This window comes from Myotis daubentonii, chromosome 12, assembly GCF_963259705.1.
Source record: "Myotis daubentonii chromosome 12, mMyoDau2.1, whole genome shotgun sequence".
NCBI classification, from domain to species: Eukaryota; Metazoa; Chordata; class Mammalia; order Chiroptera; family Vespertilionidae; genus Myotis; species Myotis daubentonii.
This window is the reverse complement of record NC_081851.1, coordinates 23,412,907-23,436,448: the sequence shown is the minus strand read 5'-3', so window position 1 is coordinate 23,436,448 and position 23,542 is coordinate 23,412,907. Positions and strand designations below refer to the sequence as shown.

The 23,542-nt window shown below is 49.8% G+C and overlaps 1 protein-coding gene across 1 annotated transcript; it reads right to left on the bottom strand.

Moving 5' to 3' along the window:
* Positions 1-22,423: 22,423 nt before the first annotated feature.
* LOC132213869 (splicing factor 3B subunit 5-like) lies at positions 22,424-22,848 on the bottom strand. The gene has a single exon (XM_059660765.1). The coding sequence runs from the start codon at positions 22,754-22,756 to the stop codon at positions 22,424-22,426; it is 333 nt and encodes a 110-aa protein (XP_059516748.1). The 5' UTR covers positions 22,757-22,848.
* Positions 22,849-23,542: the final 694 nt, after the last annotated feature.

The following is a 23,542-nucleotide window of genomic DNA, read 5'->3' as shown; positions in this document are numbered from 1 at the left end:
GCCTGTCCCTCGGGCGAGATCCTGGAATCGCCTGATGTACACATTTGCAGCTGTGGTTGAACAAGGCCTCTGACTCCTGCCCGTTTCAGCTCTCACACTGCACACGAGCGTCCCTTCTGTGGTCCATGGAGTGCCATGGAGTCCTCTTCTCTTGCTTTTTGGTGGCGATTTCCCTGTTTGGAACGGCCCCCAGATGGAGTGCTGCAGTGCTGTCTAGTGTCCCAAGTGCACGCTGCGCTGGGCATCAGGGAAAATATCCGAGTGGCACATGAGGGTCGTTCAGGCCCGAGGTCTGGTGCTGTTGGCTGTCCCAGTGAGCATATGGCACAAAGCGTCCTTATGTCTTGATTGGTTGACAGAAATGTGGTCAGAGACTCACAGGAACTGGTGGGGACAGTTGCAGTCTACACTGCTCAGTGCTCGCAGGGGCTCCATAGGACAGTATACCGCGAATCCTGAGAATTGACTGCGTTTTTATCCTTCTTTTCAAACAGATGAGGAAAGAGGCTCAGAGAGATTCAATAACTTGTTCAGGCCAGTCCTGAGTGTAGTGGCCCAGTCAGGACTCAAATCCAGGTCTTGTCTCAGCCCAGTGGCCTGACCACGTGAAGCCTTCCTTCGCACAGCCTTGTTTTAATATGTTTGGAGCTAAAAGTCAGGTGTCTGCGGGGCCAGGCAGGTCCAGGAGGTGGGGAGAGAGTGTCCGCGGCAGGGCAGGCCCTCCTGGAGAATACATACCCTCTGAAGGCGGTCAGCTGCGGGGCGGACCCGGGCTGCCAGGCCATCCTTTTGTTTCTACTTTTTTATTCTTCTTATTATTTAATCCTCATCCCAGGATACTTTTTCCATTGCCCTTCTGAGAGAGAGGGACGGAGGGAGGGAGGGAGGGAGGGAGAGAGAAACAGCGATGGGAGAGACACATCTATTGGATGCCTACAGCACACACCCCTCTATGCCGGGGAGCAATCCCACAGCCCAGGGACATGCCACTGGGAATTCAACCCGTGACCGTTCCGGACACAGGCTGATGCTATCACTGCTCAGCTGCCCCTGCCAGGGCCTTTGCTTGATGCTTTCTCCCCACCCTCCCAGAATCTCGGTAGCTGAATGTCGATGTGAAACGGAACATTTTTAGAAATATTGAATAACTAATTAATTTAAATTAAATCACAGAGACTGTGTGGGCCTCACAGGGCCCATCTGTGTTCACATGGAGTCCATGAGCCTCTGGTCGTTGAGATTTCAGGTAGAACCCTTACCCCTGGAAAGCCAGTCGGGTAATTATGCCAATGAAAATGATGATGATGATGTCAGTGGCTTTACATAATGCTCCAGAATCTCTTATTTGTGTCAGGAGTTGGGATCAGAAAGGGACTTGGAATTGGGGAGAAGAGCTGGGCAAAGGCAGAGTTTCAGAGCAAAGATGTTCTGATTCCATGTTTTTCAAAAGTGTTTCAGTCGAAGAACCCTTTTTCCCAGGAGGCAGACATGCAAAGCCTTCCACGGGAAGGATTTTTCACAGGCTGCTCTGTTGAATTGTGTCCGAGCCTGCCTGTCCTGTGTCCCAGCCCAGAGTGTGGCAGCTGGGGTGGCCGCATAGAACCCCAACGGACACAGTTTAAGAACCTCTGAATGTGCTCAGCCCTCATTTCCCAGGGGACAACCTGAGGCCCAGAGAGGACGGGGGTGTGATTGAGGTGTCCATGGGACAGAGGCTGGGAGTGCTCCTGACCCTGGGCCGTGTGGCTCTCCACCCGCAGGCTCACTTCCTGGACTGAGCTGCTTCAGGCGGAGCAGGAGGAGCTACGCACCCACATCCAGGAGCTGCAGGCCTCCCTGGAGGAGGTGCAGCGGAAGAGGCGGATCTTGCAGGCCGAGTACCGAGACCTGAAGGCAGAGCAACTGCCCAAGGAAATCTTGCTCACTAAGCTGAGCATGCAGTGTGAGGTGAGGCCGGGGGCTGGTGGCCCTCAGGACACCGGGCCTGAGCCCAGGGCTGACAGCTTGGGGATCAGCCAGGTCCGAGTGGGTCCTCATTGGCACCTGTGCCCAAAGACTAGGTGGGAATGTCACGCAGAGGCCGAGAGGAAGCCAGAGGCATTTAACGGGGACAAGCACCTTGGCTGGTGGGGATGTGTTAGAAAAGACCTCTCAACAACCTTTGCTTTTGTATTTTTTAAATCTATTTTTCTTGATTTGAGAGAACAAGGGAGACGGAGAGAGAGATAGAAACATCTATGAGGACAAAGAATCGTGGTTCCGCTGCCTCCTGCACCACCCCCGCGGGGTTCCAGCCCACAACTTGGGCATGTGTCCTTGACCGGATTCGAACCTGGGACCTTTAGTTTGCAGTCCGATGCTCTCTCCACTGTGCTAAACTGGTTAGGGCCTGACCTTTCCTTTTCGCAGGGCCGGGGGGCGTGCATGGAAGCAGCTAAGTGCTGTTTTCATTCTGTCCTCGCGGCTGAGCTCTTTGCTCTGTGCTCCCCGTGTCATCTCACTGAATTCTCACAATGCTTTTGTGAGCTGGCACCCATCCTCATCCTCTGAGGTTGGGTCTGAACTCAGTTTGTTTGAAGCCAAAGCTTGGGCTTTCCCGCCACTCCAGCCCAATGATGTTCTGGGTGGAGAGTTGAGCAACCTCAGCCCCGAATTCCTATCCAGCCCGGCATTTATTTTTCTGATGTCAGAGAGAGGAAGGGAGAGGGGGAGAGGGATGGGAACTTCAATGATGAGAGAGAACCTCTGATGGGCTGCCTCCTGCACGCCCCCTACTGGGGATCAACCCCTCATCCTAGGCGTGTTCCTTGACCAGGCATCTCTTTTGTGAACTCCTGGTGCATGGGGGGCCGCTCCACCACCTGAGCCACACCCTTTGGGCTGCTTCCTAATGAGATACTTTACATTCTTTTGAAAAATGGCTGTCAAGTCCTCAGAGCCTCTTGTACATTTTGCACTGATGGCGCCTCTCTGCTCAGACTGGCTGTGTTTTCAGTGCTCAGTGGCCACATGTGGGCAGGGCTGCGCGACTGGCCGGTGCACTCGGCCATCCCCATGTCATTGGCTGTGTTGGTCCTTGCGACTGGTGAAGCTCATGCCGCAATGGCCATGTTCATGCACGTGGCCCTTTTCTCCTTTTGGGAGCAGTTTCCCAGCAGTGGAGTCACAGGGGCCCGTGGTGTTGAGGACATTGTTGATCTGTGTTTCAGTCGCTCACCCGTGCGAAGAAGGACTGGCAAGAGGATAAACTTCGCCTGCGGAGGGAGATAGACACCTTGCAAGAGCTGAACCAGAGCATCCTGGACGCATGTGACCAGCACTGCACTGAGAACGTGTAAGGGGGAGGGGTGACCGACACCTGTCCTCACAGGGCTGCGGGCTTCCAGCTCCACACCCAGGCCTCCACATTCTGGGCAGAGAGCCCGCGGGCCAACTGGTGTCCCCAGGGCAAGGGAACAGACCATCTTCCCAGTGCACCCTGCTCTCCTTTCCCCGGAATGGCTCTAGAATTCTGCAAGGAGTGGTGGTTGGATTTTGCTGGCTTCAACGACATGGCCCACTGCCTCCCGCTTCTTAATGTGCTTTTGGAATTAAGCTCAGTTTAAAAATGATGACACAGGTACAGAGAGGTACCTAGGGAAGCCATCCAGGTCGCGGGTTGAGCCCGTTCTCTGTCTGATTTCCGCTTGAGGGGCTGGAGAGAGGTTGTGGGTGCGCCGCGGTTGTCCTCCCTCTGCTGACACGACACGGACCTGGCTGTGGCGGAGGCCCTGCGAGGTGCACAGAACCAGTGACCTGGTTGCCACGCACCCGCAGGGGTGATGGCATGTGAGCAGAGCTGTGTGCCCAGCAGAAAGATGTTGAGGAGCTCCAAGGTGGCAGAGAAGGAAGCGTGGTGTGGGAGTTGGGGTTCTGCAGCTGACCCGGATGGGGACAGGGCTAGCCGGGGGGGGGAGATGGGGGGCCGTGAAGGTGGAGCACGGGTGGTCGGGGTGCAGGGAAGGTGCAGGCAGTGGCAGGAGGGAAGGCTGGAGCAGGGGGCACTCAGATGGGGAAGGCCTCCATGCCTTGCTAAGGAGTCAGATTCCCTGGGAGTGAGTGTTTATGGGAGGCTGGTCTAAGGGCCGAGGGAGCTGCCAGAGAGGAGGCAGGAGGAAGAGGCTTGGTGCTGGAAACCTTGGGGTTGGAAGTCAAGTGACCCGAGATGCATCTGGTGGGCCCAGGGTGGTCTTCACCCCTCGGTGCTGAGCTGCAGGCCTGTCCTTCCTTGTGATGGGGCGTGGCTGGCCATGAGGGACAGAGGGACATGGTCACAGTGGCCACAGGGGCACTGACCCAGCCCCCCGGGGTCACGGTGCTGCTTCACTTTTCTCCCGGATTCTTCTGCTCATCTACAGCTGGCTCGCCACCTACCCAGGATGGTTTACAGGGAAAGCCACACTGTAGTTTGGGGTGGAAATGACCGTGGCCTGAGTTGGCTCTCTACAGCGCAGCGGGTCCCAATGACCAGCAGAGGTTGGGTAGGTGCCAACTAGAAGCATCGGGGCCTGGTACCCAGGGGGATGATCTGATGATGGTTTTGCATTAAACAGTGTGTGCAGGAGGCCAGGGAGTGGGCAGGCTTCCTGAGCTGTTCTGAGTGGAGTCTTCCCAGCCCGGAGCGGGTTGGGGGCCTGTCTTGTGTGAATTTGTGCGCCTAGTGGTGGAGGTCGGTCAGAGCCAGATGGGAAAACGCTCTAGCATACGGCCCAGCAGCACGGCTGAGGGAAGAGAGGAACACAGACTAGAAGAACAGATGCCGAGCCAAGGCCGCTGGGAGCAGGTCAGGGTCGGTGGTCCTGGGCCCAGCGGTTTGCGAGTCATGGCTTTTCACAGCTGCTCACTTCACGGTGAACTCTCAGAAAAGCCCGTGTCTTAGGTGGGACCTCGGCAGCCTCAGGGCCAAAGGAGCCTGAGCTGCTGCCTTGATCCAGGGGACTCATGTTCAAGCAAGGAAACCAGGGTCTCTGCCGTCAAGGCCCACGGGTTTGCCATCCTGAGTTGCACATGGTTCGGGGCTTGCTCTCCTGAGATGAGGTCCAGCCTGCTCCTTGGTGCTGCAGCAGGTCTCCTCACGTGTTAGGGTTCCCGGACCCACGCCACAAGCTCCCCTCCCCATCTTCCCAACTCGGCGAGCTTGACGGTCATGAGCACCGTGATGCCCGAGTCCCAGGAAAATGCCGGCCCTTCTGGGCCAGGTCCCAGCCGGGGCCGATGAGTCCATTTACACGTTTTATATAAAACCAGACTGTTCTTCTTTGTCCTCTGTTTCCAGCGACACCCGGCAGACTATGCCTACAGGAGAGGCGGAAGAGGACAGAATTGGGGATCCTCAGGAGGCTCAGTGTCCTGCTCCTAGGAAGTGAGTTGATTTCAGCAGCAGGAACTTCAACTCAGAACAGGAAGCTGCTCTTTCACGAGTGGGGAAAGCCATGTGGAGCAGTGACCAGTGTGTGGGGCCCGCACCTTCCCCTCTATGGCAGGTCCCCTGTGCGCACCTCCCTCCCAGCTCTGAAAGAATTTAGAGTTTCTTTCCGGCCTTCCTCGGGGTTATCCTCTGAGGGACGGCAAATGCCAGCTGCCATGTCCTGTTGAAGGGGCAGAGAGTCTGGATTAGAGCCACTGAAGCAGGACTATCAGGCTGTGTCTCCAGGTTTCAGGACTTAGAAAGCCATGTTTCTGTTTTGGGAAGGAAGTGTGGGCAGGACACCTGGGCCAGCACCCATGGTCTTCAGTCACAGGAACCTCTTGGTCTTCCCTCCATTCCTCTGGAGTCTCTGGACCCCAGGGTGGTTCTCCAACACGTTCCCTTCTGCAGAGCAGCAGCCCCGGTGGTGGGCAGCTCGGTCCCCGAGGCTGCGGGCTTCCGTCCAGCAGGCCTTCCCCTGCGTCCGGGCCTGAGCCCCAGGAGCTGGGCCTTCAGATTGTCCTGCCCCAGCCCAGCCTTGAGGCCAAATCACCATGAATCCTGCAAGGGCTCTCTGTTGCCATCACAAAACCACATAATTTCCCACCCTCCTCCTGTCCCTTGTGTTGGCGGGGACATTGAGGCCTCGATGAGGAAAGTACTCGAGTTGAGTCAGCACAGTATCGCTCTGTGGCAGAGCCAGGATTAGAACCAGCTGCGGTTCTTCTTGTGACATTAGAATGCCTCCATTTCCGCCGGTTAGCTGCACTGTATTACCCTTTAAGTTCACTGTTTTCATTGATTCATTTTTATTTTACTATATATATATATATATATATATATATATATATATATATATATATATATATATATATATATATGTATATTTTAACTGAATTCAGAGAAAAAGGCTGAGGGTGAGAGAGAGAAACATCAGTGATGAAAGAGAATCATTAATTGGCTGCTTCCTGCACACCCCCCACCGGGAATTGAGTCTGTAACCCGGGTATGTGCCCTTGACCAGAATGGAGCCCAGAACCCTTCAGTCCATAGAGTGATGCTCTACCCACTGAGCCCAACCGGCTAGGGCTATTTTAATTTTGCTTAATCCTCACCTGAGGATTTTTTTTTCATTGATTTTTGGAGAGAGTAGAGGGGAACAAAGGGTTGGGGGGAAGAGAGAGAGACATCAATGAGAGAGACATCACTATGCGAGACACATTGATTGGTTGCCATCCAGCACATGCCTCCAGTGGGCCCAGGGATAAAACTGCAACCCAGGTACAAGCCCTTGACCCAGAATCAAACCCTTGACCCTTCAGTGCTTGGGCCACTGCTCTAACCCCTGGGGAACACCAGCCGGTGTCCACTCTTTTTCATCACATGGCCCACTGGGCCCACCCTGTTCCCCCCTCACCCAGACTCCTCAGTGCCCAGAAGGGGCTAAGTCTGCCCGGCTGTCTCACCTATTGGGGGCTCCAGCGGGAAATGAGGAGGCCCTGACTCTCCCTGACATGGCCCTGGGATGCACAATTGCCAGCACACCTAGATGAGCACAGCACCTCTCCCGGTGCCTCCCGGTGACGCAGAGTGGAGGCTGCATGTGAGGTTCTGTTTCCCGAGAGGCTAGTGCGGGTTTCTGCCACAGAGAACGCTTCTCCCGTCCCTGGGTCTGTGCAAATGAACTGCAAATGCTGCTCCACGCCCTGAGGCCACATGCGATGATCCTGGTGCTGGCGATGCAGATTCGTGAGGAACCTGGTGCTGAACCCCAAGTGAAGGGCCGCTTCCCCGGCTGGAGGGGCAGTGGGGGTTGGCAGTGTCCTAACCCTCTACTCCTAATAGGAAAAAGCGCTGGAGTCGAGCCAGAGCCTTCCTCAAATTGTTCCAACGCCAGAGAGATGGCTCACGAAAGCAAGCCAAGTCACCAGCAGACAGCCCTCCTGGGCCCCTGGAGGCCACCCCATCATGCTCATACTGGGAGGAGAAGGGAGACGCCCGCAGTGAGCCCCCACCAAAAGGTAGGAGGGGCTGGCCTGGCTGCAGGAGGGCAGTGAAGGGGAGGATCTCAGGCCTTCCTCGAGGTCAGGGCAGAACCGAGGAGATGCGAGCTGGGTGCACACACGTGTGCTTGGAGCCTGAAGGGGGCTCCGCACGCCCCCGTCTGCCCCCTCAGGTGTGTGAACACCCAAGTAGAACATGTAAGCCCACGTCACTGTGGTGGCAGTTTCATCCAGATCCATTTAGTTCCTTCAGCATGAGGAGCCTCCCCATCACGTACACTGTGGTGGGTCCTCGGATATCCAGAGCTGATCTCCAGATAGTTACCTCGGAGACACGCTCAGAAGAGGATGTGTTTGGGGCTCCTGGTCTCTGCCCGGCCTCGGATTAGCCATTTCTGTCGGGAGAGCCCCCATGTAACCCGTCGAGGACATCTGCCAGGCCTTCAGCCAGGCTCGGGCTCTGCTCTTGCTGTGGCTCTGAAAAGCAGGTGTGGTTCTCTTCTCCCACCTGACCTGGCCCTGAGTCCTCCCACCAGGGGGCGCTGGACCTGCTCATTGAGGGCTGTGATGGGTGTGAGCCATTGGGTCCACAGTGGATTTGCAGCTGCATGTGCTGCCTGTGTTTCCTGGGATCTAAGAGGCTGTCAGCTGTCAGCTGCCCGATTTTGTGCTCATAGAAAGAAAGTGATCGGGTGGTGGCAGTGAGGGTTTTTTCAGAATCGCCACCAGCTGACAGTGACTGGGAGTGATGCTCCAAGCTTCACCCTGATTTCAGAGATGGAAGGTTGCGGGGGGGGGGGGGGGAGGTTCCTCTTTGAACCAATTAAACAAAGCCATCGACTGAAAGGTGGTTTAGTTTTCACCTTCACTTTGAAATATCATTTTATTGATTATTTGCCTATAAACCTGCCAAACATGCCCCCTGAGGAAGTTAACAATTTGATGAAGGACACTAGGACTTTCTGAAGACCGGGCCAGGCCCGAGACTCATGGGCTCCCAGGGGCTGGGGTGACAGGCCCTGACAGGACCCGGGGCCGTGACAAGGCGCCCTGTGAGTGTGACGGGTGCACCAGCCGTTCCTGGTGGCAGTCACCACCGCAAGTCCTGCTGTGTCACTCGAGATGCAGAAATGAAGTGTGCGCACGCGGGCACACTGTCTGGGGGATGCTGCTTGCGTACCCGGTCTCACAGGAGGTGAAGTCGGGGAAACTCTCACGTTCAGGTAAATGATCATGAAGCTTACTGCCTTGTTAGCATTTGTTTTCTCCAGAGGGTTCTGTGGCCTCGGGTTTTCATACTGGCTCCTCACACTTTTGTACATGTATCACGTCCACTGGTGTGATTGGTTAAGTTGATGAATGAGCTATAATCAGCCCAATTGAGTTAGCAAAACCTTCTGAGAAAAAACTGCTTGACAGATCCCCGCTGTGGTTTGGATCCGTGAGTGAGAAGATCAGGGGCTGCAGTTAGTAACGGTAGCCGTGCGAGGGGGCTTTCTGGGCTCAGCAGCCTTTCGGTAGTTGACCCACTTCGTCCGTCTCCTTGAGTTCTAGCTGCCGTGGGAGGTCGGCTCCATTCCTGTCCCCCGTTCAGAGCTGGGAGGGGAGCTCAGGAATGCTTGACCAGGGTCAGCACTGGCCCAGAGACTTAGTGTTGGAGCTGGTACCCGAACCCATCTCTGACAGGTTCCGGGGCCCGAACTCTGAACCGCTGTGAGCACTGCCTGCCCTTCAAGCTGCTTTGGTCCCTGAAGATGCTCAACCAACTTGGGGCCCCAGCACTGAGGAGTGGGTCCCTTCTCTGTGGTGTGAGCTGTGTCAGCAGGTGGCGCTGTGGGGGAAGTAATAGCAGTGGTGCAGCTGTGCACTTGAATCCTCCATCAGAACTGGAGAAATCCCTTCTGTTCATGGATTGATGTGTTGAGGAAGTCACTAGACCAATTGTCTGCTCTCATAAGACTAGAACTTAAAGGCTGTGAGGGCGAAACCAAGAGGAGAGGATGCGGCGCGATCTACACTGGAATAATGCTTGAGTTTGAGGATGTTTTGGTATCAGATAGAGGTAGGTATTTTCATTATGTGCACAGTCATCCTGCCATAAGAGGCTGTGAGAGGTACCAGAATTCTTAGTGAGCCTGCCCGTTTGTCTCAGTGGTTAGAGCATCGAAGGACTGAAGGGGCGCAACTTAGATTTCCAGTCAAGCGCACATACCTCGGTTGCAGGGTTGATCCTGGCCGCGGTTGGGGTTTGTGAGAGAGGCAACCAGTGGATGTATCTCTCTCCCATCGATGTTTCCCTCTCTTGCTCTCTCCCTCCCTTCACCTACGTCCTCCCATCCACTCTCTCTCTAAAGACCAATGGAAAAAAATCCTCCCGTGAGGACTTTTTAAAAAGAAGTATTATGACTGAGGAGTCCAGGTGGACTGTTTCACTGCATGCAGCAGGCCAGAAACATGCCACTAAGTGTTTGGAGAGGAGAAGGATTTAGTTGTCTGTGAGACAGGATGTCAGGGAGCCTGTCATTAAAATGGATGAGTAAGCGCAGCTGGTGTGGCTCAGTTGGGTGAGCATCATCCCATGAACCAGGAGATCACCTTCTGATTCTCGGTCAGGGCACACTAGTATGGGCATGCAGAAGACAGCCGATCCATCTTTCTCGTCATTGATGTTTCTATCTCCCTCTCCTTCTCCCTCTCTGTAAATCAATAAAAACACATTGGACAAAAAAGCGGATGAGTAAGGAAAGCTGCCCCCTACATCAATAAACACCCTTGCTTAATAATGTAACCCATGGAAATGGAAAAGCAGTCTAAGACATCGACTCCTTGAGCCGTACAGAATGCTCCTCTCGTGCTACATGGAGCCCTGGCTCCAGCTGCCACTCCCACACTTGACTGGAGTCTGAGCAGAAAGGGTTCACAGGGCCCTGATGCTGGTTGTGCTGGGGGGAATGTTGCCATCTCTCCTGGGCTGGACTGGATTCTGACTTCCCAAGTACATTTGGCGAATGTAGCGTCATTTGTCCATTATTCAGTTCATTGATTTGCTGTTTTCTGTGTTTTTATCCTTCCTCACTTGGTTATCCGGGATGACAATTTAGCGACGGAACAACGAAAGAGTGCCTTTTGGAGCAGAAAGAAGCATGTCGAGGTCAAAGACAAGCCTCCAGTGGCCAGCTCTGCTTCGTCTAACGTCATGAAATGCTGCATTTAATGCACCCACCCTCTCCTCCCTAACTTGCCTCTCCCTTTTTTCCGACCATGAAGATTTATAATCCTTTCCCTTTATCCCTGTCTTGATCATATACCCTTTCTTTCTTTTCTAATAAGTAAATTTTATTTTTATTGGTTTGAATATCTGTAGTTTATCTAAAAATGGATAAAATTGGTAAAGTTTTGGATCCACACATTTTTTCTCATTTTTTAAACCAAAGCATAAAACTTTTATAACACACTCCTTATTCTTTGATTTTATTGCTTAAAGTATTACACAGGGTGCCAGACCTCTGAGCCCAGAGGGTTAGAGGGAGACCACGTGACAGATAGCAACCTCCCTTGGGACAGGCACAGCCCCTGACTGGGGAAAAGAGATCCGCAGGATTCCTGGCACTGCCGGGGGATTTGAGAGCTGGGTTCTGTGAGCACGGAGGACTGAGCCTACAGGGGAACAGCTTGAAGAGCTGACCAGAGCATGCAGTGCCGATAATAGAAGATCTTGTAGAAAGTCAGCCTTCCCCGTTTCCGTGGCTGGCTTTTACTTGTTTATTTTCACTGAATCCTGTTCATAAGATATTTCGGATACAGACACTCACCTGTGCTGAAGAGAGGGAGAAGGTGCGGACGAGTGGAATCTGGGGAGAGTCTGAGGAGGGGGGGGGGCGGGAGAGGTGGCAGCGGATTGAGTGCTGAGACACCCCTGGGCCCAGGATCGGGGCAGCCATTCTTTCCAGAGGGTGGGACTGACCTACCTAGCCCCCAGGCAAGGAGCACAACCACACCCAGATTCCACCTTGAACAAGATCAAGGATTAAAATAATCTGATCACTCCCTGGGAGTTTACAGGGTCTGGCCTATAGAGGGATTTTCAATCCCAGCAACAACACAGAGTGGTGCCTGGTACACGGTGCCTTGTTGTGTTGTATTTTGTGCCTTTAAATCAATGCAGCAGATCCAAACAACAGCAGCCTCCTGAGCACCACACCCTCTGTCTGAAGAACAGCAGCTGTACGTGAAACCTCCCCCTACCAGCCAGAAGAGCTACCACAGCTGTGAACAGCACCCACCAGAGGAGCTGCTGCCAACTGAGAAGCAGCTGCTACCGCAACTGCCCGAAGAGCAACCACAGCCCAAGGAGTAACTGCGACCAAGGGAGCAGCCACTGAACGACTCAACGTCTAGATATGTCAGTGAGATCAAACATGGGTAGACAAAGAAACCCCCAAAGGAAAGAAAAAGAGGTATCGCCAGAAAAGCAGCTAAGTGATACAGAGGCCTGCAACATGACCGAAAAAGAATTCAGAATAAGGGTCCTAGAGTTCATAAACTGGACGGAGGAAAAAATCAATAACATATGCAAGAAGCTAGAAGAAACAGATGAAAAAATCAACAACTTAAGTAAGACCCAAGAAGAAATGAAGAGTGCTATAGCTGCAATAAAAAACACCATTGAAAGTATCAACAGTAGACTAGGAGAAGCGGAGGACCGAATTAGTGAATTAGAAGACAAGGAAGCAAAACACAGCCAAACTGTACTGTAATTGGAGAAAAAAATTAAAAGACAGGAGGAGAGCCTAAGGGAGCTTTGGGACAACATGAAACAAAACAACATATGAATAATAGGGGTGCCAGAACAACAGAAAGAGGAACAAAGATTAGAAAACCTACTCGAAGAAATAATATCAGAAAACTTCCCTGAGGTGGGGAAGAAAAAAGTCACACAAGCCCAGAGAGTCCCAAACAAGGGGAACCCGAAAAGACCCACACCAAGACACATCATAATTACCATGGCAAATGTTCAGGAAAAAGAGAAAATCTTACAAGCTGCAAGAGAGAGACGGAAAGTTACATACAAGGGATCTCCCATTAGATTATCAAATGACTTCTCAACAGAAACACATCAGGCCAGAAAAGAATGGATGGAAATTTACAAAGTGATGCAAAGCAAAGGACTGAATCCAAGAATACTCTATCCAGCAAGGCTATCATTCAAAATTGAAGGGGAAATAAGAAGCTTCACAGACAAAAAAAGACTAAGGGAGTTTATCACCATCAAGCCAGCAATGCAAGAAATGCTAAAGGGACTGGTGTAAAAAGAAGAAATAAAAAGCTCAGAAAGAAAACAGCCACACAAAAAAAGAAATGGCTACAAAGTACCTTTCAATAATAACTTTAAACGTAAACAGAATAAATGCTCCAACCAAAAGACATCGAGTGGCTGAATGGATAAAAAAACATGACCCATACATCTGCTGTCTACAAGAGACCCACCTCATTAGAAGGGACTCACACAGACTGAAAGTGAAGGGATGGAAAAATATCTTTCAGGCAAATGGAAAGGAAAAGAAAGCTGGGGTAGCAATACTTATATCAGACGAAATAGACCTCAAAGTGAAGGCCATAACAAGAGATAAGGAAGGCCACTTCATAATACTAAAGGGATCAATACAACAAGAAGATATTACCCTGCTAAACATATATGCACCCAATGCAGGAGCACCCAAATTCATAAAAAAACTCCTGGAAGATATCAAAGGAGAGATCAACAACAATACAATCATAGTAGGGGACTTTAATACACCACTGACAGCACTGGATAAGTCCTCTAGACAAACAATCAGCAAAGATACAGCAATCCTAAATGACTCACTAGATCAGATGGACTTAATAGACATCTTCAGAACACTTCACCCCAATGCCACAGAATATACATTCTACTCAAGTGCTCATAACACATATTCAAAAATAGACCATATGTTGGGTCACAAGCAAAGTATCACCAAATTCAAGAAGATTGAAATCATAAAAAGCGTCTTCGCAGACCATGATGGCATAATATTAAAAATAAACTACAATAAAAACAAACCAAAATACTCAAACACCTGGAAGCTGAATAGCATGCTATTCAATATTGATTGGGTTACCAATGAAATCAAAGATGAAATTCAAAACATCCTGGAAACTAATGACAATGAAAACACAACAATCCAAAACCTATGGGACACAATGAAAGCAGTCCTGAGAGGGAAGTTTATAGCGCTACAGGCCTATCTCAAAAAACAAGAAAAAAATGGTAGTAAATCATCTAACTCTACAACTCAAAGAATTAGAAAGACAGCAACAAGAAAACCCCAGAGTGAGCAGAAGGAAGGAGATAATAAAGATTAGAGCAGAAATAAATGACATAGAGACCAAAAAAACAATACAGAAAATCAATGAAACCAAGAGCTGGTTCTTTGAAAGGATAAACAAGATTGATAAACCTCTAGCCAGACTCACCAAGAAGCAAAGAGAGAGGACCCAAATAAACAAAATCAGAAACGATAGAGGCGAAATAACAACAGACCCTCAGAAATACAAATGATTGTTAAAAAATACTATGGGCAGCTCTACTCCAACAAACTAGACAACCTGGAGGAAATGGACAAATTCCTAGAAAAATACAACATTCCAAAACTCAATCAGGAAGAATCTAAACATCTCAACAGGTCAATAACTATGGAAGAAATTGCAGCAGTAATCAAAAAGCTTCCATCAAACAAAAGCCCAGGACCAGACGGCTTCACAGGGGAGTTTTACCAAACATTCAAGGAAGAACTAAAACCTATCCTCCTCAGACTACTACAGAAAAATCAAGAGGAAGGAACACTTCCAAGCTCATTCTATGAAGCCAGCATCACCCTAATACCAAAACCAGGTAAAGACAACACGATGAAAGAGAATTACAGGCCAATATCCCTCATGAACATAGATGCCAAAATCCTCAACAAAATCTTAGCAAATCGGATCCAGCAGTACATCAGAAAGATCATACACCATGACCAAGTAGGATTTATTCCAGGGATGCAAGGATGGTACAATATTCGCAAATCAATAAACATGATACATCACATAAACAAATTGAAAGAAAAAAACCACATGGTCATATCAATTGATGCAGAAAAAGCATTTGACGAAATTCAACACCCATTTTTTTTTTATTAAAGTATTACAAAGGGTATGACATATGTATCCATTTAATCCCCCCGCCCTAGACAGTCCCCTAGCCTCCCCTATCACCCAGTGTCTTATGTCCATTGGTTATGCTTATATGCATGCATACAAGTCCTTTAGTTGATCTCTTACCCCCCTACCTCCTGCCCCCCAACTCTCCCCGGCATTCCCGCTGCAGTTTGACAATCTGTTTGAGGCAGCTCTGCCTCTGTATCTATTATTGTTCAAAAGTTTATAATGGTCTCTATTGTCCATGAATGAGTGAGATCATGTGGTATTTTTCCTTTATTGACTGGCTTATTTCACTTAGCATAATGCTCTCCAGTTCCATCCATGACGTTGCAAATGGTAAGAGTTCCTTCCTTTTTACAGCAGCAGAGTATTCCATCGTGTAGATGTACCACAGTTTTCTAATCCATTCATCTACTGATGGGCACTTAGGCTGTTTCCAGATCTTAGCTATGGACAACACCCATTTTTGATAAAAACTCTCAGCAAGGTGGGAGTAGAAGGATTATACCTCAACATAATAAAAGCCATATATGACAGGCCCACAGCCAGCATCATACTCAATGGACAAAAACTAACACCATTTCCCCTAAGAACAGGAACAAGGCAGGGATGCCCCCTCTCACCACTCCTGTTCAACATAGTACTGGAAGTGTTAGCCATTGCAATTCGGCAAGAAGAAGAAATAAAAGGCATCCAAATTGGAAAAGAGGAAGTAAAACTGTCCTTATTTGCAGACGACATGATATTATACATACAAAACCCTAGAGACTCCATCAAAAAGCTACTAGACTTAATACATGAATTTGGCAATGTAGCAGGATACAAAATTAACCCCAAGAAATCTGAGGCATTTCTATACACCAATAGTGAACTTTCAGAAAGAGAGATTATAAAACCAATCCCGTTTACCATCGCACCAAAAAAATTAAGCTACCTAGGAATAAACTTAAGTAAAGAAGTAAAAGACCTCTACTCAGAAAACTACAGGACGTTGAAAAAAGATATAGAGGAAGACATAAACAAATGGAAGAACATACCGTGTTCATGGATTGGTAGAATCAACATCATTAAAATGTCCATACTACCCAAAGCAATCTATAAATTCAACGCACTTCCCATTAAAATACCAAGGGCATACTTCATAGATCTAGAACGAACTCTCCAAAAATTCATCTGGAATAAAAAAAGACCCCGAATAGCTGCAGCAATCCTGAAAAAGAACAAAGTAGGTGGGACCTCAATACCAGATATCAAGTTGTATTACAAAGCCACTGTTCTCAAAACTGCCTGGTACTGGCACAAGAATAGGCATATAGATCAATGGAATAGAATAGAGAGCCCAGAAATCGGCCCGAACCAATATGCTCAATTAACATTTGACAAAGGAGGCAAGAACATACAATGGAGCCAAGATAGTCTCTTCAATAAATGGTGTTGGGAAAATTGGACAGATATATGCAAGAAAATGAAACTAGACCACCAACTTACACCACACACAAAAATAAACTCAAAATGGATAAAGGACTTAAATGTACGACAGGAAACCATAAAAATTCTAGAAGAATCCAAAGGCAACAAAATCTCAGACATATGCCGAAGCAATTTCTTCACTGATACAGCTCCTAGGGCACTTGAAACTAAAGAGAAAATGAACAAATGGGACTACATCAAAATAAAAAGCTTCTGCACCACAAAAGAAACAATCAACAAAACAATGAGAAAACCCACCGTGTGGGAAAATATATTTGCCAATATCATATCTGATAAGGGCCTAATCTCCAAAATTTATAGGGAACTCATACAACTTAACAAAAGGAAGATAAACAATCCAGTCAAAAAATGGGCAAAGGACCTAAATAGACACCTTTCAAAAGAGGACATTCAGAAAGCCAAGAGACATATGAAAACATGCTCAAAGTCACTAATCATCGGAGAGATGCAAATCAAAACAACAATGAGGTACCATCTCACACCTGTCAGACTGGCTATCATCAACAAATCAACAAACGACAAGTGCTGGAGAGGATGTGGAGAAAAAGGAACACTTGTGCACTGCTGGTGGGAATGCAGACTGGTGCAGCCACTATGGAAGACAGTATGGAGTTTCCTTAAAAAACTGAAAATGGAACTCCCATTTGACCCTGTGATCTCACTTCTAGGAATATATCCCAAGAAACCAGAAACACCAATCAGAAAGGATATATGCACCCCTATGTTCATAGCAGCACAATTCACCATAGCTAAGATTTGGAAACAGCCTAAGTGCCCATCAGCAGATGAGTGGATTAGAAAACTGTGCTACATCTACATGATGGAATACTATGCTGCTGTAAAAAGGAAGGAACTCTTACCATTTGCAACGGCATGGATGGAACTGGAGAGCATTATGCTAAGTGAAATAAGCCAGTCAATGAAGGAAAAATACCACGTGACCTCACTCATTCATGGATAATAGAGACCATTATAAACTTTTGAACAATAATAGATACAGTGGCAGAGCTGCCTCAAACAGACTGTCAAACTGCAGCGGGAAGGCCGGGGAGGGTTGGGAGGCAGGAGGTAGGGGGTAAGAGATCAACCAAAGGACTTGCATGCATGCATATAAGCATAACCAATGGACATAGGACACTAGGGGATAGCGGAGGCTAGGGGACTGTCTAGGGTGGGGGGGAATGGACACATATGTAATACCCTTTGTAATACTTTTAGCAATCCTATCTAATAAAAGAGAAACATGGTAGTTAGCGTACGACCGCTACCCTTCCCATTGGCTAATCAGGGCAATATGCAAATTAACTGCCAGCCAAGATGGCGGCCGGCAGCCAGGCAGCTTAAACTGAACATGAGGCTTGCTTGCTTCAGTGCTGGAGGACTCCAACGTTCCCCGCCTGCCTTGCCGGCCTCTGAGCCTCCAGTTTGAAACATTGTAACATCTAGAAGCTAAACAAAACCCCAGAAACCAGATTTCAGTTGGCTGGGATCTCAGAACTGGAGTTGATACAGAGTTTTGATTATAGAACCCTAACAAACCAGATACCTTCTTTCAGCAGCGGAGGCCTAAGAGCTGGAGCCAAGCCTCAGAGCTAAAGCTGGCCCAGAATAAAAAAAAAATAAAAAAAGAATAAAAGGAGTGGTTGGGAGCTTCAGTCACCCACCAGCCTGAAAACAGCCCTCAGCCCTTCACCCAGACTGGCCAGGCACCCCAGTGGGGACCCCCACCCTGAAGGGTGTGTGACCAGCTGCAAACAGCCATCATCCCTTCACCCAGGCTGGCCAGGCACCCCAGTGGGGACCCCCACCCTGATCCAGGACACCCTTCAGGGCAAACCAGCCAGCCCCACTCATGCACCAGGCCTCTATCCTATATAGTAAAAGGGTAATATGCCTCCCAGCACCAGGATCAGCAGAGCCGCGAGGCCTCTGGGCACCGGGATCAGCGTGACAGGGGGCAGGGACCAAATCCCCTGATTGCCCTGGGCCTCTGTGTTTGACAGGAGGTGGGGCCACAATCTCTCTATCCGCCCTGCTCTGTTCATGACAGGGGAAGGTGCCCCAACCCCCTGGTCAGCCCTGCTCTGTGTCTGATAGGGGGGAGCTCCCCAACCCCCTGATCGCCCTGCAGCTCTGTGTGTGACAGGGTGCGGTGCCCTAATCCCCTGATCGGCCCTGCTCTGTGTGTGACAGGGTGCTGTGCCCCAACCCCCCCACCCCACGGGCCCTGCTCTGTGTGTGACAGGGTAGAGCCATAACCTCCCCATCAGCTCTGCCCTGAGTGTGAGAGTGGCGGCGCCCCAACCACCTGATCGGCTCTGCTCTGTGGGTTGTAAAGCACGGCGCCCCAACCCGCACCCCCCCCCCCACGGGCCCTGCTCTGTGTGTGAGGGGGTAGAGCCATAACCTCCCCATTGTGGGTGACAGGGGACGGTGCCCCAACTCCCCTATCGGCCCTACTCTATGAGTGACAGGGGAGAGCTCCTCAACCCCCTGATGGGCCCTGCTCTGTGCGTGACAGGGGGCTGCGCCCCAACCCCCTGATTGGCCCTGCTCTGTGTGTGACAGGGTACCGAGCCCCAACCCCCCTGATGGGCCCTGCTCTGTGCGTGACAGGGGGCAGTGCCCCAACCCCCGGATTGGCCCTGCTCTGTCGTGACAGGGGGTGGCGCTGCAACCTCCCCATCGACCCTGCCTTGAGTGTGATAGGGGCAGTGACCCAACCCCCCAATTGGCCCTACCCTGAGCGTGACTGAGGGTGGAATCACAACCTCCCGATCCGCCCTGCTCTGTGCATGATGGGGCGGCGCCCCAACTCCCCAATCGGCCCTGCTCTGAGCCTGGCCAGGGGCTGCACCTAGGGATTGGGCCTGCCCTCTGCCACTCGGGAGCAGGCCTAAGACAGCAGGGCATTATCTCCCGAGGGGTCCCAGACTGCGAGAGGGCACAGGCCAGGCTGAGGGACCCTCCCTTTCCCCCAAGTACACAAATTTTTGTGCACCGGGCCTCTAGTAATAAATAAATAAATAAATAAATAAATAAATAAATAAATAAATAAATAAATAAATAAAAAGACTCCTAAGAGAAGCATATGTATACAGAAAAGGTTTTTAAAGGATTCACATCTCCTAAGTCACAGCTCTATGGTTCTAACTTTAACTGGGTCTACAGAGGCTGACGGGAAAAATAGAAGGAGCCCTTGCCCTGGGTTCTCAATTAATCTCTGCTATTAATTAGCTTTGGTCTTAGGGATTTCACTTACCCTTTCTGGGTCTCCTAGCTACATCTATAGAATGAGGGTAAAATTAGACCTTTTAAATAAGGTTTCTACAAACGCTTCAAAAAATAATTGTGGGTTCAGATTTCTACAATCTTCCTAAATATCTCAGCAAATATAAACTTTTCCTTTGTTTAATCTTTGTGGTACAAAACTTCACAAAAATGTAAACACAGTTTTATAATACTACTCATTTCAAAAATATACAATCTCTATAAAACTTATCCTATAACATTTTGGTAGATACCATTAAACATTTCTTAGTAACTGTAATATAACCCAAATTAGTAAATTTAGCATTATCTTTTTAAAACATCAATTGCATATTCTTTGTATTGGTGTGAAAAGGCTCAGAAAATACAGACGTGTTGAGCACTATATGTCACTTGTATTAAAATTCAACAAGTAACTTTCCAGGTATGGAAAACTTCAGCTGAAGTGAATTTTTGGGGGGTAAAAATCAACTCTTGTAAACATCAAATTAAAATGTGGCTGTATCTTCTGCCTTAAAAGTTAAAAAACATAGGAGTTGTTATTTAACTCACTCAAATGGTTTGTGAAGCTGAAATACTTCCATGTAGGGTCTGCCCCATCCTGACATTAGCTTAGTGCATGGACTGAGAGCCACATGTCACCTATTCTGTCCAGTGAGGAAAGGAGCTGTGAGTGAATTATTCCTGCCACTAAGTCCCTTGGACAGCCAGCCGCTAGGCAGCAAGGATGCCAGCCTCAGCTCACAGGTGGGAGAAGTGCTGCCATCTCTCTCAGAACACTTCCAAACTCAGCTGAGAAGGACAGGCCCTACCAGCCAAGACCCAGTCAGGCCACTGCTGGGCTCTAAGTAAAGACAGACGATTGTCTCTACCTCTTATTTCTTCTGAGACCAAACCAACCAACCTCCCACCCACCCAACCAACCGCCCAACCTACCAACCAACCAACCACAATTTAATCATCATCCTTGCACTGCAGCCACTGCGGAATAAACACCAAGTTGTATATGGGCTCACGTGGTGACTACCCTCCAAGACACATATTCCCAGAGCCTGAAATAAGCTCTGCCCCTTCCCATTCCCTTCCCTCAGCTCACCTCTCCACCCTCCCTTGCTCACCCCCTACACACACACACAAACACACACACACACACACACATATACACACACAACCTATTTGACCAGGTCGTTAACTTTCTGGGGACTACAGATCTGTCTTGTCCACTGGCTTGAGACACAAGCCCTGGAGAAGCAGGACCCCTCACTGCCTGGCTTAATAGACAGGGGGCCCTGCTGGGGTCTGGCTGGAACTCTGTCCCCAGCTGCCTCCTGTCAGCTCAGCAGCCACCACTCCTCCAGGTCAGGGAGCACATGCAATCTGCCCCAGAATGACAGGGGACCAGATCCGCACAGGGAAGGAGCCCACACTGGGGCTCTTGGTCTCTCACTGGGGCTCTTGGTCCCAGGTGGCGACTTGATGGAGCCTCTCCACTCTCCTGCTTTCTCCCAGGACCCTGGGGCTCTCCAACTCCCATTCTTTGGGAAAGTGACTCCTTGGCTGCCCCCACAGAGCAAGGCCCAGGGAAACCCCAATCCTCCAAGCGTTTTAAATACCTGACAAGCCCAAGTTCACTCTTGGAATGAGCCCTTCCCGCCCACATCAGCCACTACCAAGTGGGACACTCCAAGTCCCAGCACCTGGGAGGTGCCAGATAGGCTGGAACCCGCACTCAGTTGCAGGGAGGGGGGGCGGGGGGTTGACTAGGCTTTTAGGCGGGAGGTGCTGGGCAGGTGAGCTGGAGGGCACTCACCTTGGTGACACTGAGGAAGGTGGTCTGGCCCAGCGCTGCCCCTCACCAGCTTCCGCTCCAGCTCCTCCCTCAGATGAGCAAGTGCATCTTGCCCACATGCGGGAGAGGAGCGCCTGCAGGATGGTGGCCTGGACTCCAGGCAGATGCACTTGGTCTGGTGGCAGGGGCGGCTCCACACCAGCTGGGCTAGGCCTCCAACAGCTCCTCCTCCTGTGGGACCCTGGTGGACCTGGATGAGGCAGCAGCCCCCCTCATCCATGTGGGAGGCTGTGGCCAGATCTGCCAGGAGATTTGTCGTTGCTCCGTTACCTGGTGGGGCCTCTGCACAGTACCAGGAGGCCACTCTGGGCTCCTTGCTGCCAACCTGCTGTGCTCAGTAGTGTGGGTTAGTTCATCCACCCAGCATTGCTTCCTGACAGTCTGTCCCTGCAGAATAACTTCAACACAGGACACTTCTGCATTCTGACCAAGTCACTGTCGAGAGCCAGAATTTTTCATTAGGTCACTGGTTTGCTCATCATCATGTAGAATATCTGAGCTTTTAATTTTGACTTATTTTATTAAATGTTTTATATTAAAGAAGGAACTAATTTTTATAGATGTTATAAAAGAGGATATGTCATTATATTATCTGTATACCAGGTGTCAGGAAGTTATAGTCAGTGGGTGATATCTGGACTATTGAAATACAATATTTGGAAGAAGCATATCTAAAGTAATTTCCGCAAGCTCCGAATATTCGTTTTTAACTTTTATCTACAATGAAACAAATCATATATTTTCATTACTCATTTTCAATCTTTCATCAGTTGCCAATTCCAACGATTATCCTTGAAAGTTACCTTTAAAATTAAATCATCTTTTGATGAAAGCAATGAATTCAAGATTCTATACATTGCTAGTGTCACAATCAAACACATTTTATTTTTTTGAACATTTTCTGAACCTTATGGAAAAACCAACAGGGACGATCAACTGGCTAAAAGAGAGCCTCCCTATTCTGTCTCACTCCAGTGCCTCTCCCTTGAAGCTCGCTGGCTTTAGGGTCGCCAAGGTCACAGTTCTCAGGGGCCCCAGCGCTGTGTTCCGAGAGTCCACAGGAAGGAGGATCAGGGGAGGCGCCCGGAGGAAGCATGTCTGTACCGTGAGACTCCGGAGGCTCGAAGAATCGGTCCCCGCGGGTCAGGGCACACGGGCAGGTCGCACACCGGAGGAATACGGGTGCTCTGCAGCAGAGCGCGGACCTGCAGGAGCGCAGTTCTCCTCTGGCTTGTCCACTGGCGGTCCGCAGGGCTGCAGCATCTTCTCCATCACGTTGAAGCGGACTGGAGCTTTGCTCTCATTCTCCGCAATGGCGAAGTAGTTGAGGAGGTCGAAGTGGCCCAGGTAGGAGCAGTAGGAGTCGCGGTGCTGGTTCACCAGCCTTTCCCACTTGGTGGTGTCCGCGTGGCCAGTGCCGATGTACTTGGACTGCAGGTGCTCCAGCTGGCTGTGGATGGTGTAGCGGTCCGTCATCTCGCCGATTTCCTCTTTGCTCGCAGGTCAGAGGCCTCGGAAAATGGGAACTGTCCTAGAAAGCCACACCAGAGAGGGACCGCTCCGCCAAACCTCCGGGCCTTACTGTCGCGGGAGAATGACGTCTCCCAATCAAACTACTTTTAAAACATTACAAGGCACAAGGTGGTCCTATTGCATATGACCAGAACAGTTCCCACCACATGGGACTCACTATGAACTATGAAGGCAAAAATCGTATCTTACAATGGTGTCTGTATGGTCGGTCCATGCGAGCCCTCTTCCAATTGCAGACTTCTGACTTCTTGTATTCTCACTTGGGGAATGTGGCAGGCAGCTCGCTCAGGCCTCCTTTATAACAGAACACATCTCATCATGAGGGCTCCACCCCCAGGACCTAACCCCCTCCCAAAGCTCCAGCTCCTAATCCCATTAGCTGGGGCAATAGGGTTTCAATTTATGAATTTGGGGGATGGGGAGAGGAGTCACAAGCATTCACACCATAGCACTCATCTTCACTTCACTGTGCTTTATTGTCCTAAATGATTTACATTTTTTAGAAAAATTGGCTCTAGCCGGTTTGGTTCAGGGGATAGAGCATCAGGCTTCAGACCAAAGCGTACGGAGCTTGATTCCGGTCAAGGGCGTGTACCTTGGTTGCAGGCCCAGACCTGGTCACCGCCCCTGCAGAAGGCAAACAATAGATGTGTTCTCACACACCGATGTTTCTCTGTGTATTTTCCTCTCTCTTCCACTCTTTCTAAAAGTCAATGGAAAAATATCCTC